Raw genomic sequence first — 19,885 nt, 5'->3', positions numbered from 1 at the left:
TGTTTTGCTTAATACAATCAGGTGTGTAAAAGTAATTTTCTTTTCCAGATCAACTTAGTATTTACCCAACCTTTGCGGGAATGTTTGGAGGTAAAATGATTGATGTATCCGGTCCCTGCTTTGAAAAGAATCAGCCTTACAGATGCAGATTTGGACAGGTTAGTGTGGAAGAACTTCATGAAGGTGGATGTACTAATGCAAATCAAATGGGAATTAACTGGCGCAATAGCCCATTTTTGATATTTTGAGCCACAACATTTCCTAAAATACTTGTACAAGTGTTAATTTAAATTTAGTGTGGGCAACTATGGCCAAGGAATTAGTTTTTAAACCCTTATAGACGTTAATGTACAGAAATATATAAAAGAAATGTATATAGATATCAACATTAGTGTTGAAATATCACAATAGAGCAGAGCAAGATAAACTTGTCTTTATCTTATGTTATTACAAGTTTTTGTATTTATCATTTCCATAATTTTTCATAATTTTCTTTATGTTCTTGTCTTTTAAAATATGCACTGGGATACACTAAGAAGAAACAAAATCTGTTTGAAGAAGATTTAATATTTTAAGCTCAAGACTTGGTTTACTTTTAATAATGTATCCACACATGTAAAGCCGATTGAAAAGAAAATCGTATCAAATACTCATATATAAGGACATTTTTCTATGTGATTTCAACTGTCAACAGAACATGTCATCTTGAGTAAGAGGCATAAGTAACCCCTTGTCTTTAGAAAGATGCCTACAATGTAATATGCACTTTTTTTATACATCTATCAATGTGCAATACGATGCTTTTAGTTTTTGAAAGAATACACATCCAAGTGCCATTCACTAGTTTTATTTTGTTTTATTTTTAACGTCATTAAGTACATTTCACAGCAATTAAAGAAAAATTTCATTTAGCAAAATGCTTGATAAATTGTATGCCTTAATAAAATAAGTAGAAATTATGAGGTGAGCTAAATAGATTAAGATTCATTGTGGGAAAACACTGCTTTATGTGTGTGTGTGTGTGTGTGCGTGTGTGAGGTGTGTGTGTGTGTGAGGGTGTGTGTGTGTGTGTGTGTGTGTGTGTGTGTGTGTGTGTGTGTGTGTGTGTGTGTGTGTGTGTGTGTGTGTGTGTGTGTGTGTGCGTGCGTGCGTGCGTGCGTGCGTGCGTGCGTGCGTGCGTGCGTGTGTGTGTGTGTAAAGTGTAACTCCAGATTAGCCTGTGCATTTAGCACGCAGTACTCAGGAATGACTGAACTTTTGTTCAGAAAATTGCTGTCCCTTATTAAACTGTGCAGCAGGCGTATATTGAACGACACTGCATTAAGCTCAGTTTTCACAGTGAGGCTGAATGTGACATTTGCATTTTTCTCCTTTACGTCCAGGGTACAGATGAGAGTAATGCCACGTACATCAGCCCTATTCGTGTACGCTGCATGGTTCCACGTCTCATGGTCAGAGACAACATCACTGTGTCTCTCATTGGCAATGGCAAAACATACTATACAGTTATCTTCATAGGTGATAATTTCCGATATTTATTATCTGTCTTATTTTGTTTAAAAATTCAATGATACAATTTCAGTTATCACCAGGATCGATTTTCTCTGATTGAAAGTACCCATGGCATAATATAATGTGGGCTGTCAACATTTGAACCCGCTTTAAAACTAAACAACGAGAAACAAACAATATAAATTAGCTGGTCTGTAGGAACATGAAGCTTTATGCATGTGTAAAGTATCATTTCATATTATTCAGGCTAATCAGGGAGGACACTTTCCGCCTTGACTGGATTTTTGTTTAGAAGAGATTTCCCTTAAACAAAAACAATCCATTTAAGTGGAAAGTGTCGTCCTTTATGAGCCCTGCAGGCTAAACATGCGTGCATGCATTTACATAAAAGTTTGTTGGTGAAAATTGAGATGTGCAGGGACTTTTGTGTTGTATATTTATGTTAAATGTTAAACAATTAATAATTCCTTACTGTGAGCAATGTATTGTCATTAAATATTTTTATAAATTAAAATGAACGAAAAAGCACACAAATGTATAAACATTGCTGTTTCATAGCACTAAAACATATTCATCAGGAATTTGTCAGATTGGGAATATACAATTCGGAAAATGTAATTTCATTTTTTACTACTGTGTTATCCATTTCACACAGCGTCTGTTTTCTAAAAGGCTGAGTTTATGTTTTTCTATTCAATATTGTACAGCCTACATCATATGCTACATCATATATATTTTTTCCGATTAACTGACCTCTCCTTGCTCTTGTCTCTGATTATTTCTGCAATGGAATAAAAATGGGTTTGTTTTAATAGTGCTAGTTTGCATCACAGTTTCGGTGAAATTTTGTTCAAATAACTAAACAGTGCGAATATGAGAATATCAATTCTATTATTCGAAAACTGACCATTAAATCGAATATTTGAATATTATAATAATTTTACCATCCCTACTAAAAACATTGGTACCGCGTAACTCTTATCTGAGATAAATATGAGATACAATTGTTTCACAACCTCATATTTAAATTATTATTTATTCAGTGTTTCCCGGGAGACTGTCTCGGGGAGAACATGTGACTACTGTGTCTAGTAAGGATAACATAACCTGGTACGATCGCGACCCCTCACAGTTGACCTTGACCTGGAAGCCAGAGTTGCTTAGCAACAATTCTAATGACCGTGTGGAAATAAACCTGATTGGCTATAAGGAAGATAATGAAATGGTAATGAGTACTAGCATTTTTTACAGAAATATTGTATACCATTGTTAAAACACACTTGTTTAATTGTCAGAAATAAAATGCTTTGGAAGGAAATTCCAGCCAAATTTGTGTTTGTTTTTTTTTAACCAAATTCTTGCTTTTTTATTTTTTCTGTTGGACAGGCCGATTATTTTTTGCTTTTAATACTTTTGACCAATATTCTGGTTCTTCAATTAATTGGACTACCATTAATGTCGAGTCCTGCAACATAATATCATATAAAAGAACACACACAAAACATGTGTGGTCAGTAACTTGAGTACATTCACATTAATAAACCGTTTTGTATGCCTGATTATATGTGATGCATCATTTGTCACTGAGTGTTATGTCCCTTTGACACGTAAACATTAACCTAATTAAACCCTTGTTTATGCATTATAACTAGGGCTCATACAAGCTTTTAACGAGTCTGGGCAGCAACATCCCTGCCTCAGCGGGCACCTACACCCTGGACCCGAGGCAGCACCAGTGCTCAGGGAGCGACTGCCAGTATGAGATTGGACTGCTCGAGGTCAGACTGATGGATAACGCCTTCCCAATGAAATACATGTAAGCATTTTGGCTCTCGGAAAACATGGCGCAATACATGTTTGTAAAGTGTTGTCCCAGTTGGCCGCAGCATTGGGTACATTTTATCAGGTACATCACTTATGCTAATAAGGAAACACAATTTAACGGAAGTCTCTGCAGAACAAAAATCCCGACAATATGGAAAGTGGCTTTCCTGATGAGCCTGTGAGAACTGCACAGACTTATATGGTGCAACACTTAACGCACATGCATTAAGCCCTTTGTCCATAAAAATGTAGATTTTCTGATGGTTTGATTCTTCATGCATTCTATCATTGATAAGCAATTCCGGTTGGTTGCATTATGATAATTCTAACTGAAACTTAAAACAAATGATTTGTTTCAAAATTCAGATACTGTTATTTATATAATAACATGTTACAATTACCTTTGCAATAAATAGTTTTCCTGTTAGTTCCAATATCTCTGAATTAGTAACAGAGTTATTTATTTGTCTCATTGCAGGTTTTTGTTTTTTGAAAAGTGTATTTAATGTGGAATTTTAACAAAATTGACATTTTCTTTCTTAAAGGTATCTGTCGAGTGAAGTGATACCCATTGCTTGGTACGTCAGGACATCAATGCTAACACAGTATGGAACCACTTGGCCTACTGACATGTGTGTTAAGTGGTACAACCAGGACAAACAGGTAGGGCTATTTTTTGGTCCCAGGCATTGTTTCGTAATTATGTATAACCACACCCAGAACAAAATTTAGACATGAGCAGTAGAATCACCGAGGACATCTGCCTGACTCTACAAAGAACAATTCTTTTCTAACAAGAAATGGCATTCTAAAAGTTCTTCAATTTCAAAATTCAAACCTTTAATGCATTATTCCTGATGTCACATGTAAAGTTAAAGTACATGTTCATGTCCAGCTCAAAACTTTGGTTTTTGTGTGAATTTTGGAAATAAATTGGAAGTAAGGATCATCATATCAAGACAATGTGTAAGTTCAAGGTACAGTGGACTCTTAAAGTATTTGCATAGTCCTTATATGGGTATTTTCAAAGTAAATGTTCATGCCTGACTCATAACTTTGTTGTACATGATGGAAATAGAAACAAATTACCAAATAATGCTAATAATATATATATATGACATGTTGCATGACCATATCAATCACTTCAAGGCCAACGTCACAGGGACACTTTGTCCATGCTCCTTATATGTAAATATATGTAGTGAAAATACATGTAAGTGTCCGGGTCATAACATTGTTTTCCATCTTAGGATTTTGAAATTAATTGGCACAAATAATAACAAATTCAAACGGGAAAAAATCACACTGTTGTTTTTTTAACCAATTTACTATGAGGCACAAAATATATTGAAATCCAGCTTCAACTACTCCTGCTTTGGTGTAAATCCAATATAAAATGTCCTTACAATTTTTTAATTGTCATTTCGGCAACATTTCATATGCTATATGTTATTACAAACGTTAAAAGCACAATATAAATATGAATCACATTATAAACAGAGGAACTGACATATAAATAAAACTACGTTTGTAACTTGACAGTCTCAACCAAGAGCAGTAGTGACATATTTTTATCACTTTTTAAATCATTAATGTACAATTTATTGGGGAAATCAATACCTATCGAGGTACATCAGTATAATATCGTTAACATGTGGTATGTTTGGCAGTTCAGTATTGTCCAATGTATCACATATTTATATCAGTGCTGCGTTTTAAGTCAATGTTCGGGATGGGAGTGGGTAGTTTCAATCAACTGTCAAATTTCGGCAGTCTTTGCTATTAATCTTTTCTCATATTTATAGGATGGGTTATGTCAGAAAATATATTAACACTGTTTAGGTAAAGGAAGTCAGAAATACCTTCTCTGACATACATTTTTATTTGCAATATTCAGATTAAAACACAAAGTTCTGATTTAGACCTTAAAATGTATAAATGTTGTTGGACAAGATATTTCATTTTTCCATAATCAAACAAATTTATTGATATTGTGATTACTATTTGCAAATTTTACTTTAATTCAATATCTCTATTGTCCAAAATCATACTATATCGACTATGAATACTTATTTGCACATATGGACTAGCTTTTGTGTAAAATTAATGATTCACATTTATGAACATGGGCAAATATGAGCCACAGAGGTGTATACTTGCAACTTGTAAACAAATATTTTAACTTTTGCACTTTTATTTTATTTATCACCATAAATTGTATTTAAGCATTGAATAAAATACCAGGTTGGTGGCTGAAATAAGAAACACATGAACAAAAGTGGCAAATTTGTCTTCATCTGCGCTCGAAATGCTAAGGAAGAGCAATTGTGATTACACCCTTTGTCCTGCGTCGTGAGTCATCAACTTAAAGCTGGTTAACTCAAGATTCCACATGTGTCATCAAGTCTTGATAATACCTGGCTAAAATTTGTATCTCGACAATATATATTTAAAGTTTGAATATGGATCATGACCATACAAAAAAGGTCCTGTCAAATCCTAGAACATGTTCTTACCACTCTAGTGGCCATAGTTATTATTCAATCTTTATGAAAAATTGTCAGAAGATTTATTTGGACACAGTGTGCATCAAAACACAAGGTCACCAGGTAAAATCACCATTTAGGCAAAATCTATGACTTAATCTTGATGAACCTTTGTTGGAATATTTATCTTTACATTTTCTACGCTAACTTTGAATCTGGATGTCATGTGTCTAAATACTAAGTCACCATGTCAAATCTAACAAAAAAATGCTTACACAATAAATGCCACAATTATGATGCTATTTCGAAAAAACTTGGTCAGATTGTTTATCTTTAAAATATTTTTGCCATGTTAACATTAATTTTGAAATAATTTTGTACAAGTTTCCTCCATTTAAGATTTTGTAACGAGCAGCACACATCTTCTTACTTCAAAGGGAAAAGTCACAAGTGAAGGTCATAATTCAAAGTTTGAAATAAAAAAATTGAACATTCTTGTCGCTACCATAACTTTGCCATAAATCGATCACTTTTGACAGTTTTTTGTAAAAATGCATCCCATCATTTCTGAACAAGTTTTATATAAACTTTTTTTCCAGTAACTCAAAGTTCAAGGAAAACATTAGAGTTTAAATATCAAATATGGCTCTCAAACAGTTTTTTGTGAATGTGACTTTTTCTTCTATCATGACTTATTAAGAAAGTTTACCACGAATGCCAACTATGAGGAGCTATCATTTTGTGCCGAACAATAATTGCATTATCTCAAAGAGTAAGGTCACACTTAGAGGTCAAAAGTAAAATTTGGCCCTAAAACAGCTTTAAAATTCCTATCGCAGCCATACATTTGCCATGTAATGAAGGATTAAAAAATACATTGGCACAAATGTCATTTAGCATAAATAATATATTGAATGTAAAACTCCTCGATCTTCCTTAAGGTCAAGGTCACATTTAAATTATAGAAATTGGTGCTAAAACAACCTATTTGGCCTATAACTTTGTCATTCATCATGCTATTTTATCACTTATGGTACCATGAGAACACAACAATTTGTGTGTAAAACCTTTGTCCCTTATTCAGAGGTCAGAGTCAAAATAACAGCACAAAGTTATTTTTTGTAATAAAACAGCTTGTCCTGTCTGTAGCTTTTTTATTATATACAAAAAAGATGTATAATTAGATTTTAAGAAATGCTATCTCAAAGGAATGCCATGAGGAGACTGAGTTTTGCATGTATTAATTTTCTTATAACCTCAAAAGTAAAGATCACACTTAGAAGTCAAAAGGTGCATTATTTTTTTACCATTAATAGCTGGTGTTTGACATTAGCGGGGAGACAGAAGTTGAATGTGGAGGCATCTATTCCATTTGAATTCATGACTTGTTCATTAACATCTATCCTATTGTTCTTTTACTAAGGTCGTGCTATTTTATCAAGTCGAGGCGTCAATATTTGGTGTCCATGACATTAGATGAATGCTAAAGCGCCATCATGGTCCTCTTGTATTCTATTTTGTTCAAATCCAAGAATGCTACTATCTAAATACAATATAATGCAACTTTATAATGCAGAATTCAATATAACGTAGGCGGGTCTTTAGTTTTTTCACGAACCTTCCATTTTATCCATTAAATAAGTCATCACTTATTGTGCTTATTGAATAATTGCTCAATTTAATCAATTACAACCTAAACATTACTGGGGAAATTGAAAGTTAAAGTGTGACACTCTATTGTTTGTTGCAAATTAAGGTGTGAAAAATTGCATGCGTTTAGCAGTGTTGCAGGTTCTTATGCTGTGTCTATGTATGGTTTGTATCATTGACAGCTTTCACAAGTCTATTGAGGCAAGTTTCATTTCATTGTTGTTTGTAGCCAGTATGTATTAAAACATTGTCTGCTAAAATGTAATTGAAAACTGAACAGTTTTTTATGTAAGTAAAGCACCACTTTGTAGTTTAAATATTCGTTATGTAAACAAATGAATTAACATAATTTGGTTTTATGATAAACTCTTCAATGTAATTAAAGAAATTTCACCCAAGTTTTATCTTTATCTAAAAAGTTTAGTGTAAACAGGTTGTGTTACAGTGTTTGCCAAGATTGCATTTATTGATACTTGCTGCATCAATGAGTCTTAGTACATCTGAGTGCAAAGTGCAATTTATAAGGTGTTGCAAAACCTTATATTTGGTTTCTGTTGTTGTGCGGCATGCAGTGCGCGGTGTGTCATCGAAGTTGTACATTTGTATTCTGGTATATTCAGGATATGAGCTGGCTGGATTACTTGCTGAACTGCCCTTGCTCGCTGACTCAGGCTGTCTCTGATTTTGGCCGATGGCAGCCAGACGGTTCGTGCAACCTTCAAAATGCAAAAAATCCAAACAACTGCTTCTACCACACTACAGCAGTCCACTGTGTGAGAGCTGTGCAGCCTGTGTAGGTGTAAACCATGTGAAATGTTTCGCATTTACAACTTGTTATAGAAATTCAACAGTTTGTTTACGCCCCCAACTTTAGAGGGGGGATGGGCATATATATTTCCACTTTCCCATCCGTTCGTTTATCCGTCCTTCAGTCAGATTGTTAATGGACATACAAATAATTGATGTGAGAATGCAGAACCTATAATAAAATAATTATTAACCAGCATCTGCTTGCACACCTCCATATTTGGATGTGTTTTTTCATAAATGTAGTTATGACACCTTTTTTTAATTGAAACATCACAATTTATGTAACGTGTAATTTAAAAAGTATTTCTGCTACTGAGCGAAAACTGTACAACCACATGAAGAAGCATTTGCTGTTAGCACCACTATTATTTGGTTTGGATGTTTTCCACGCAACTGGACTTGTGTACTGTGTAACTTAAAAAGTAGTGCTGCTTTATGGCTGAAACTTTACTTACTTACTAATCAGCATGTGAAGTTGCATATCTCTATATGTTGGTTTTTTTTTTGGCAATACAACTCAGATTTATTTTTCCTTCTGTTATAATGACCGTTTTTCACAGTTTTGAGAAATTCGCGACTGAAATTTCAAAAAGTTTGCGAATAACATTTTCACATTTATATGCAGTATGCGACTTTAAATTCCACGATTTTAGAAATTGGCTACTCATTTTTTCACAATTTTGAACCGTTTTTACAAAATTGTGGGGGGGGGGGGGGCAAGGTCACTAAACAAAAACAGAAAAAAGTCCTGCAACTGGAGTTAAAGTTCCATTAATTTTAAAACAATCATACTTTCACTTGTGTTGCATGTAACTCAAATGGTATTTTTGCTTGAGGGCTAAAACCTACAAAAACATTATCAAATTTGTGAAGTTAAGCAACTCTATTGTTTTGTTATGGATGTTTTTGTCACAATTAAAGTAATGGGCCCTTCTTTGCAATATGTTGGATTGTATATTATGTCAGGCGTTAATTTATGTATCGCTACTAGAGGCTTAAACTTCACAAACATTTTTAAAAAGCGTGTGCACCTGTGCATCTTTATTTTGGTTTTCTTATTTTCAGACACAACCAGAGTGATGGCCCCTTTTTTTATTGTTTACAGTTTTCACTTGTGTTATGGGTTTATAAATGTTTGTGTCATGGAAGTTTCTTTTGTCAAAAGTGTCGTCTCAGATAAGAATGTTACGTCCGCACTTTTTGTCTAAACTTGATTTTTGCTAAGAATAGACATCCATGAAACAAAAAATAACAAAAAGAGTAGAATGACACTTCATGCAGATTCTTAAGGCACTGTTTTCCCAGAACAAGGTCAAATAAAATAAAATCATATCTAATACTCTTTTAATTTCAGTCACGGAGCTGGCAACCAGTGCTGTTACAGTAGTACAGGACTTCTGATCTACGCAGAGGACACGTTCCAGGGCAGTACGCCGGATAAGGGGCACGACTGGGGGGCAGCCCCCTATGGGAAAAAGTTTTATGTTCCCAGCCTTTCCCACTGGCTGGAAGATGTGGTTACATTCTACTATTGCTGCCTTTGGACTGGGTACAACTCATGTGATTACTACATGGATCAGAGGCCTACAAAAAACTGTGCCGGCTACAACCCACCAATACCTGGTAATTTTTGTTTTGTGTTAAATTTGTCTCTGTTATGCTGTCATTTTTAAAGAAATCTTTTAAATTGTAAATTGCATTCTTATATTTCTCTGTTTTATATATGATGTACACAAGATGTAAATTTTGTTTTTGTAAAACATGTAGTCATACTTACATTGAACTTTTAAGATTTTTAATTTAAAGTTGGTAGCAAACGGGGTATTATTTCGCTCAATTAAATGCATGCCTATTAAAATATAAACAGTCATGAAATATGAATAATGTCTGCTTCACAGCCAGTGTTTACGGTCAAGGTCATGTGATGACATTTAGTGGGGTTTCACCGCGGCGTATGTATGGACCAGGTGATTACGTTCTCTTTAGGAGTGGAAACACAGAAATCCAGGGGCGCTTTAATAGGAATCCATACCCGACAGAAAAGACAGGTATACTGATTTCTTAATATTCATGTTTGAAATACTATAGACAAAATCCTTCCATAATTTGCTGCATTATTTACTTTAAAGCCGAAATTGTTAAGAACCATGAATGTATTTGAATTGAGATTTTACAAGTTGCATATGTAATAAATAACCTATAATGCATATACCACAGGCGCTCGATGGCAAAGACTCAATGATCGACTATCCGTTGTGACTTTTTGAAAAATGCAGCTGCAGCCGTGATTTTTATAAACCTGTTTATTATAATGCTTACACATACTGAAACAAAAAAAAAAGATAGTTCGACTATGTATATAGATATTGTCAATATCTATATACACAGGTTTATAACAATCGCGGCTGCAGCTGCATTTTACAAAAAGGCACAACGGATAGTCGATCATTGAGTCATTGCCATCGAGCGCCTGTGGCATAAACCAGATGAAAATGTTTTTGATTACTTTTAAATAACGAACATTTACTGTTTTCACTCTCATTTTCATTGAATCCTGGCTTGGTCTAATGTATTTCAATCACAGTTAACTTTTTTCTTAAAGTAATACTTACACTAGTATATAGTTATAATACTATACTAATTAAATATAAGGATATGTATTCATCACTTTTTTGTTAAACGCCTGTCTCTTGTTAGGACGTTTTACAGGATTAGCCTTAATGGATGAGCTGGCGGAGGGTGTTTTCATTGTCTCTGCTCTCTAAGCTGTACATTTTGCATAGAATCTTCACCAAACTTTCTGGAGTTTTTTAACATAACATTAAGACCAAGCTATATAACCAACCCAATTATTGCGTTTTATTCATACCATTCATACCAAAAATTGTGTTCTCTAATATCATACAGTTGATATCCAATCTTTGCCTAACTTTCTGACATAAAATCATAACAAACTTTGATAACCAGCCTAACTTTCTGACATAAAATCATAACCAACTTTGATAACCAGCAAATTCACATCAGGTTTTCGACGTTATTGCCATTTGTCAACAAAAAATACATTTTCATTTTCTGCTCTCTTACTCATGTGTTTTTCATAAAATGTTCACCAAACTCTGCAAAATGGAGGTCAAGTTTGATACCAGCCTTATTACCTTATGCACTTCAGAGTTATTGCCCTTTCTTTATAGTTGAATGGAACATTTTGTGTTTTTTCTCTGTTACTCAGATAAACTTATACTTATGATCAAATGTTCACATAACTTCTTACAAATAGCACACAAACCAATCAAAAGAGTGTGAAAAGATGCATGAAATGCGTTAAAACATGAGGAATATAAATGTTTTATTTGTTACCAATTGTCAATAACAAAATATTGCCAATTGTCAAGAAAAAAAAATGTAAATGTTTGTTACAGACTTTTTGGGGGCACATTGTTTCCTTCAGTTGTTATGAGACAATCGACTGCACTAAAATTCAACGTTTTCGTCTATATGCACATAGCATTATTACATTTATTATTGATGTAATTATTCAAGAATTGTATCAATACAATATGGCCAAAGAAAGCTAGTGGCATCAAATGAGATGCGTTGTTTTTTTAACGAAAGGCATATATTTGTGTCAATGACCTTCTTAGTTATAGTTTTGAAGGGATTTTTTATATGCCTAATTTAAAGTCAGTATTATGTATTTGTTTGTACATACAAAATATGTTAGAATCAACTGTAAACTTTTACCTACTTACATATACATTCCAAGCTTATATAAACTTAACATTCCTTTACACACAGGCATGTTTTCTTTCTATAGAGGGAATGATATTTTAGTGTTGTCTCCTAAAATAAAGCAGGTTAACCATCAAATTTATCTTTAAACCCCTGATATTTCATTTCACTGCTATTTTCCAACAATGCTTCAAACTATGCTGTTTCCTACCCACCTATAAATTCTACAAATAACATGATACCCCCATCCCCTCCCCCCCCCAAAAAAAAACAAACTCAACCATGCTATTTTCCCTCAAATGCAAACATTTTTTTTTATTGTTTTTTTGGGCGGGGCTGGGGCTGGGGCTATGTTAACCCCCCAAAAAGGTCAGATGGCTCAATTTCCATGAGATAAATAAAAGCCTCAATGGTCCTTCCATTTTCAGACAGTCATACTGTTTTGGACATTGTTACTCTCGTGGGGATTGCTGTTCAGGACAAAGGGACGTCAGACCGTGTGGAGATTCAGCTACGAGGTCCTGACTATGACCGCAGCACTCAGCATCTCAACGTGCGAGTCAACGGACAGAACATAGCGTTCAACGAGAAATCACTGTTCTGGCAAGATTATAGGGGTAAGAATAGCTCATTGTTTTGTTAGTGGACTATAAATCTTACTATATGTTTATGAATAATGGTAGTACTACTTTAAATCTTCTTTTTCTTGATTATTACTTATGAAAAGCATGCCTCAATTTCTGAAAGGAGATATGTGCTTTTTCAAATAATGGGTTTCTAGAAATGGGTGGTGTCTTAAACAAAATAGTGAATATTCATCCAACAGATGTATATTTAACTTATACCAACAAATCAAAATAAAGAAAACAAACATTCCAATATTGAAAATGACTGACATTCCAATATGTGTATTTGCAGGCGTGGCAATAGTGAACACGGACGACCGCAATGAGCAGTCCAACTTCACTGTTCTGCTCTCCAATGGTATTGGCTTCCAGATTGCAGAGACTGCCAACACTCTCCAGATGGACCTCATGGTGCCGAGAGCATTTGTATGTACATGTATGCAGGTCTAGTTTGATTAATACAGGCTGATTTATCAAATTGTCTGACAAAAGGTGACAATAATAGACGTTAATTGAAATAAACAATGAACACAACAACACCAACAGACATTTAATCACAACATAAGGGCTTAGAAATCATCATTGGTTGCAGACTAGATCCAAAAACAATTAAGATGAAAACCATGTTGTAAATACATTGTATTCACATTTTGTCTCCATTTTACAGTTGAATTTCTGCGATTAATATTGGTGGGGTTCACATTTTGCAAAATATAAATTGCTGACGGTGAGGTCTTATATTCGCACAATGCCCTTTTTATTAAAAAAAATGTATGAATATTTTCATCGATGTTATACTCAATCTGGCAAAACCCAAGTGGACAGCTCCTTATCAATGCTAGCTTTGGGTCTGAACAGACACGATCCAATTCCGCATTTCCGAATGATATCAGTTCCATCATTAGACCTACACCACTGATAATTTGTATCATTTTGTTACATTCTGACACCTTTTTGTTTATTGAAAAGCGTTTTAAATTTACACTTCATATCGGGAGGATTTAATCTTTACTAATGATGTCAACCTGAATATCATACAATTATTTGTTTATGTTTTAAAACACAAATGAAATACGGGCCATGCTCTTTGAAAAGGGGGTTTACCGTTTAATGCATTTTCGAAAAGTGTCGTCCCAGATTAGCCTGTGCAGTCCCCAACTGCTTACCAAGGAAAACACTTTCTGCAAAACTGGATTTTCGCTAACAAGAGACGTTCTTTAAACAGAAAATATTATAAAAGCGGAAAGTATCGTCCCTAACGACTCTTTACGCACATGCATTAAACCCTTTTTTCACAGAGCATGGCTCATATATTTTAAATACAGATATAACACATAAATATTCCTGCTGAATGAAAATGTACCTACAAAGTGGCAAAATGTTAAAATCTTTACATATTTGCTGTGGTTATAAGTTTGCATCACGGTAGGACGCGATCCACTGTAGCCACCTTCCAGGAGGTGTCATTTTAACAAGTATGGGATGTTATGTGAGTCTTATTGTTTGTGGACCACTTTTAATGTTTGACTGTTAATGGAAGCATTTCTATTTAAGATTTATAGAGTTTTATTTACTTTGCAAGTTTTTGTGTGTATTAAAACAATTGTTTTGTATCATTCGTTACCCATACGAGATATAGGGGTTTAGGATACCAAAGACATCTTTCCATCCATATGTCTTAGTGTATGTCTTCTATACAAAACAACAAAATATTATAATACACTTTCTTATTAGAGCCAACATTTAAAAGAAACTTGAATGCCGTGCTATTTATGATACCATGTTATGCATGCGCAATTTTGATTTTCCAAAATTATAGAAATCAAGAACTTTGTTTCCCCACATTTTGGTAACATTATTATAACACAGTTCTTGATATTGTGATAAGTCATTATAGAGATATTTATTACTACTGTGACAACTCTAGTTAATCTTGAGACGTCATTACCTATGTCACGAGTAAATATATTTTAGATACTGTATAATCTCTAATAAATGCTCCTAAGTTTGAATTTGGGCAAACAAAATTATTCAATTTATCGAGAGATTGCATGTGCAAAAGGGTAAATGGAGTAAATATGTTATTGCCCTCTGCAGTAAAATTTTATTAGCTAAATGTTTGTAAAATAGATTTAACAATTAAGTGTTTTGCAAGCGATTGATATTCCTCTTGCCTTACAGAATAATGTCTTGGGTTTGTTTGGAACTCTTTCTGGGCACATGCTCTTGCCAAATGGAACAGCAATTAACATGATGTATCTCCGTGCATCTGATGAATACAACAAATTCCAGCTTGCTTGTAAGTACCTTACTTGAGTTTTCAAGCTACTGACCATTTCTATGCACCTCTTTGAAGGAGAGGGTGTATTGTGTTTTGCTGGATGACAGTCGATCGGTCTTTCGATAGACCAGTTTGTTTCCGATCAATTACTTGTAAACGGTTTGAGTAATTTGCTTGATACTTCTCGTGTGTATTGGCCTTTGCTAGTAGATGACCCCTATTGAAATTGGGGTCACACTGTCAAATGGCAAGGTAACTATTACACTAAGAATCTAAAGTGTTTCCAATCAATTACTTGTGAACAGATGGACCGATTGGCTTGATATTTCGCATGTGCATTGGTGTTTAACAGTATATGGGCCTTAATGACATTGGGGTCACTATATCAACGGTCAAGGTCACTGACACACTAAGTGTGAAATCTTTTCCGACCAATAACTTGTTAACTGATTCACCGTTTTGCTAGATATTTCCCATGTTTATTTGCCTCGGACAGTAGATGATCACTATTGAAAATGTGGTCACTAGGTCAAAGGTCAAGGTCACTGTCACAATAAGACTTTCTCATCTAACAATGAATAATCGATTTAATTCGATCATCGTGACATCACTAGTTATACTACTCTAATATTCTCAATCCAATTACTATAACGATGATTTAACAGAAGTGAATAATTATTTGTCAGCTAAGAACTCATTTTAGTGGCTAAGTCACACTAATATGATAAGATTAAGTCGTATGATCAGTTTTGTTGCAAATAATTCCTGTGTCAAGGCCCTATTTTGAGGGCATCTGTCTCCGACCGCCGAGCTCTTGTTTTTGTTGAAATTATTAAATCCAGACATGTATTATACTGGTATGCTTTTCTGGGGTTAAAGGGAAATTAGTGATTTAAAATTCGTAATTCACTGTTTCAAACATTTAGATTTAGCCCTTTTATGTCAACAAAAGGTGTAAATGCATAATAATCGTTTGTTTTGATTTTGTATCCTCACATGATCATAGACAAAAATACATTTTTGCAAGTGCTCCATTTTCTCTAATCACTCATGAATCAAAATTGATAATTAACAGAAAACAACAAATCTCCTTTATATACTTAAACTATATAACTATGTATAAATCAGTGCAAGATATAACATACTAATAAATGAAATCAGTTATTTAACTATCCAAATATTACCTAACATGCATTTATTGTTTGTTCTAATTTTATTACCACATGTATTTTTTTTATATTATTTTATGCTGAAATGAACATATGTAAGTAATGATGTGTACGATTGGTATTCAATAACATTTTACTTGTGATTGTTTAACAAACCCACACCCTTCATTTACAAGCATGTATGTTCTATTCTGTAAGGGGCTGTGCAGGAGAATGGTAGCCTGTTCCGAACCCTTTTGCCTGCCAACCACTCCCTGCTGGGACCAGTCAATGTTGAGCCAGCCCATCTGAACACAGACACTCCAATCTTCTGCAAACAGAACCAGGAGTGCATCTATGACTACAGGTACTGGAATTAAAATGTTAAAATGTTGGAAAATCAGGGTAAAATAAATGTGCTTTAAGTGCCATCCCAGATTAGGCTGTAAAGTGTGCAAATGTTAATCAGGGACATCACTCTTTTAAACTCGATGTTCGCTAAGAAGAGACTTTCATCACATGAAAAATACCATATACGCGGTAAGTCTCATACCTGATTAGCCTGTGCCGACTGCAAAGGCTAACTTGGAAAAACACTACACACATGCATTAAGCCCTTTTTTCCAGAGCAAGGCATAAATGATCCCAATTATTAATAATATCCACAGGCATACATTCTGTACGTCCCATTTTGTCACAGAATGTCCCAAACATGTATCGGTTCTTTTTTCTTTCATACATCGTTATTTTTTACTTCTAAGCAGATCAGAAATTGTTAAACAAGCGTAATGATCAAAATCATGCTTCAAACCATAGAACTCTTGCTGACGACCACTAAAGAAACAAATAATGATGATTAATCTTTGACTTCATTTGTCAACAACTAAGTTCAGTTTTTCTATTGAACACATCTTTGACCTTGACCTTGGCAGGCACACCGGATCCGAGGCTATAGCCAGGAGCAGCATTCAAGCAGCAGAACGATATGCTGCCCTTCACAACAACTTGCAACCTGGTAAGCCAAGTGTTGTTGTTTTTTTCTTTTTGCAATATTAACAAAGGGTTACCATGTGTGGATAGTGTGGATATATTTACAAAGGCACGATACTGTGTAGGTTATCATTCTAAAGAAAATATCTTCAATACATTTATGTATGTGTATAATAATGCATTATTAGTAAGGTTTTGCCTTTAAAAAAGCTTTTTTTGTGGTCCAGGTGCTTAATTCAACTTTGTTGAGTTTTTGGTACATATGTTTTGAGACATTTAGCTAAGACTATGTTACAATCTAGTCATAACAGTCTTTATAATGATATTATTTGCAATTAATTGACGTTGTTCATGCTGATTTTTTTTAATGTAATGCACAATCTAACAAACAATTGGAACTACGATTTTGCTGTTACCTTATGAGTATGGAAGAAGAAAGTAGTTTTGTTAGGTAAAATGTATGTCAATAGACTAGGAAAAAGACATTTATTATTTTCATATTGATTATTCACCAATTAATCCAAGCTATACTACTCACCAAACTGTCAGCATATTTGACTGCGTAAGATTACAATCTCCATTATCACTGTTACTTCTACAGGTATTTATTTGAAACTTCGCACATGTGTTTGGGTGATTGTAAGGGTCCCAGACCAAGTTCCATAACTCTGACCTGCAATATAGCAGAATTATGCCTCTTTTTGTACGTACACAATTCTTGTTAACATTATTGTGCTACTACTCCATATCTCTAAATAGTGCATATATTGAATTGACAAGTTCTGGTTCTTCATGAACAATCACTCATCAAGATTTTAACTGTGACAAGCGTTTTAGAAGAAATATGCACCCCAGTTATACTTAGGAACGTCAAGTTAAGGTATGCATTAAATATGAAATGAAGGTAAGATGTGCGTGCAACAACTACATATCTCTGTAATTATGACTGATATTTACAAATGTTTTGAAGATCATTATGCGAGTTGACAGACCAAAGCTCATAACTAAAAAAAAATATAATTCTTGGACATAGTCAAATTTGTTGTTAAAAGTTCAGAGATCTTCATCGTTTAGTTAATATATACCTTATGACAACCACATATTGTCAACTTCAAATATGCCCCTGTGGTAATTATATTAGAAGGCATATACAAGGTATATGCAATACTATCAACTAGAAGTGTGGTCGAGCAAACGTCTTGGGACAGCTCTTGTTCAATTTTGTTAAGTTCTTGACATCTATTTCAATACAACCTGTAGTAAGGTCATGTGGCATACTTGACGTGCCCCGGTCCAGGAAGACAAACTATGATTACACGTTGGGAACCACGACCACGATAACCAGCTGCAGAGTGGGTCAGCTGCAGGGAACCGCTACCTACACATGTGTAGAAACCTCCAATGAGACCCAGGCATGGTCCCCAGCTGTAGATGCAGTCTGTCACGGTAGGTTGTTGGCAGCTTTACTATCTTTAAATTGTCCTTTAAATGATAATATTAGTCAGGATTATTTCACCCTTTACCACTTAGATACGCATTTTGACGCATTTTGACGCATTTAGTAGAACCTTAGAAAGTTACATTTAATTAGAGACCTTTCTTACTAGACTCAAGTCTTCAAGGCTTCATTTCCAACCCTTAGCTACTGATGAGCAGCAAACAGCATAAAGCCTGAACCGACTGCGTGTTCTCGCAGGCTGTTCTAGTTTTATGCTGTATGCACCCATTTTAGACTACTTCACAATTCCAAAAAGTAGTGTTTGTTCACTATTCTGAGCTAAAAATTCAGAATTGGAATAATTAAATTTCCACTTATTTTGATTGTTTACATGTGTCTGCATTGTTATTGTAAACTGATTGGTGACAGGTCATGTGACGTGATTGCATATTAAACTCTTGATTCTTATTTTTTTATCTCTGATGTTTCACCCATTATCTTGCTGCATCATATTTACTGTGCATTATATGTAACTGTATCAGGAAGCGTTGACACTCGTTGTGCTAATGCAGAATTAAGTGCTAAAAACTTGAAACGATTTGTTTTGCCAATATCAAATGGTATTAGTTTACTTCTATAACAGTTTGACATTTAAATGCTACTGACATTTCCTATCCTTTCATGATGGGTCCCTTAACACTGTTAGCATATTTAATGACGCAAATAGTATTATTATTTTATTGTGATAATTTGGAAGTATATTACATGGACGCATGTGAGGTTATGTGTTCAAAGTGTCATTCTTTTTCTCCGTAATTATAATGTTTACATGTATGTAGTGAAACATTCAATTTATAAATGTAACACAAAAATAACTCGTTAATATTTCTATTTTGGGTTTGATTTATTGAAGTACACGTTGAACACACGGAATGAAACAAGTAAACGCAGAATTCTTTGAAAGGTGTGAAACTACCAGAATATTCAAAAATTGGTTATAAAAAAGTAATATATTAACATGTTCCGAATAATAAGGCTTCTTATAACGCATATTCCAGAAGGAGCTAAGTAAACAATGGGGGTCGTTTTATCAAATATCGTACGACAATCTTATTTTACGACTAAAATTTGAAAAGAAAAATTTACAAGATGTCGATAAATATCCAGGCAAAACATATTCCGACGGTAAGACACTGCTAAAATGAATAAATTTACTGGAAATTAGTAATGATGTGCTTTCGTGATTTGAAATAATGTTTCCTAAAAATATGTATTGTATGTTAAATTTATCGTACGATGTTTGTTGAAACGGTCCACAGGACATGATAAACAAATTAACAAATATGTGCTATGTAGTATGTGTGTATAAAGCTTTATAATCAATTATTAAA

The 19,885-nt window shown here is 34.1% G+C and overlaps 1 protein-coding gene across 2 annotated transcripts in view; it reads left to right on the top strand.

The window, feature by feature from the left end:
* The window catches only part of LOC127854086 (sushi domain-containing protein 2-like), a 34,368-nt gene that overhangs the window by 6,347 nt on the left and 8,136 nt on the right, over positions 1-19,885 (top strand). For both annotated transcript variants that reach the window (XM_052389077.1, XM_052389078.1), the window contains exons 6-19: positions 49-158; positions 1,383-1,518; positions 2,556-2,737; positions 3,165-3,328; positions 3,882-3,999; positions 8,093-8,265; positions 9,637-9,905; positions 10,181-10,330; positions 12,440-12,628; positions 12,930-13,063; positions 14,819-14,936; positions 16,286-16,433; positions 16,999-17,081; positions 18,317-18,502. In XM_052389077.1, coding sequence (XP_052245037.1) covers positions 49-158; positions 1,383-1,518; positions 2,556-2,737; positions 3,165-3,328; positions 3,882-3,999; positions 8,093-8,265; positions 9,637-9,905; positions 10,181-10,330; positions 12,440-12,628; positions 12,930-13,063; positions 14,819-14,936; positions 16,286-16,433; positions 16,999-17,081; positions 18,317-18,502 — 2,160 coding nt within the window. The remainder of the gene's footprint in view (positions 1-48; positions 159-1,382; positions 1,519-2,555; positions 2,738-3,164; positions 3,329-3,881; positions 4,000-8,092; positions 8,266-9,636; positions 9,906-10,180; positions 10,331-12,439; positions 12,629-12,929; positions 13,064-14,818; positions 14,937-16,285; positions 16,434-16,998; positions 17,082-18,316; positions 18,503-19,885) is intronic.

Source organism: Dreissena polymorpha, chromosome 12 (genome assembly GCF_020536995.1).
Source record: "Dreissena polymorpha isolate Duluth1 chromosome 12, UMN_Dpol_1.0, whole genome shotgun sequence".
Lineage (NCBI taxonomy): Eukaryota > Metazoa > Mollusca > Bivalvia > Myida > Dreissenidae > Dreissena > Dreissena polymorpha.
This window is presented reverse-complemented; position numbering and strand designations above follow the sequence as displayed.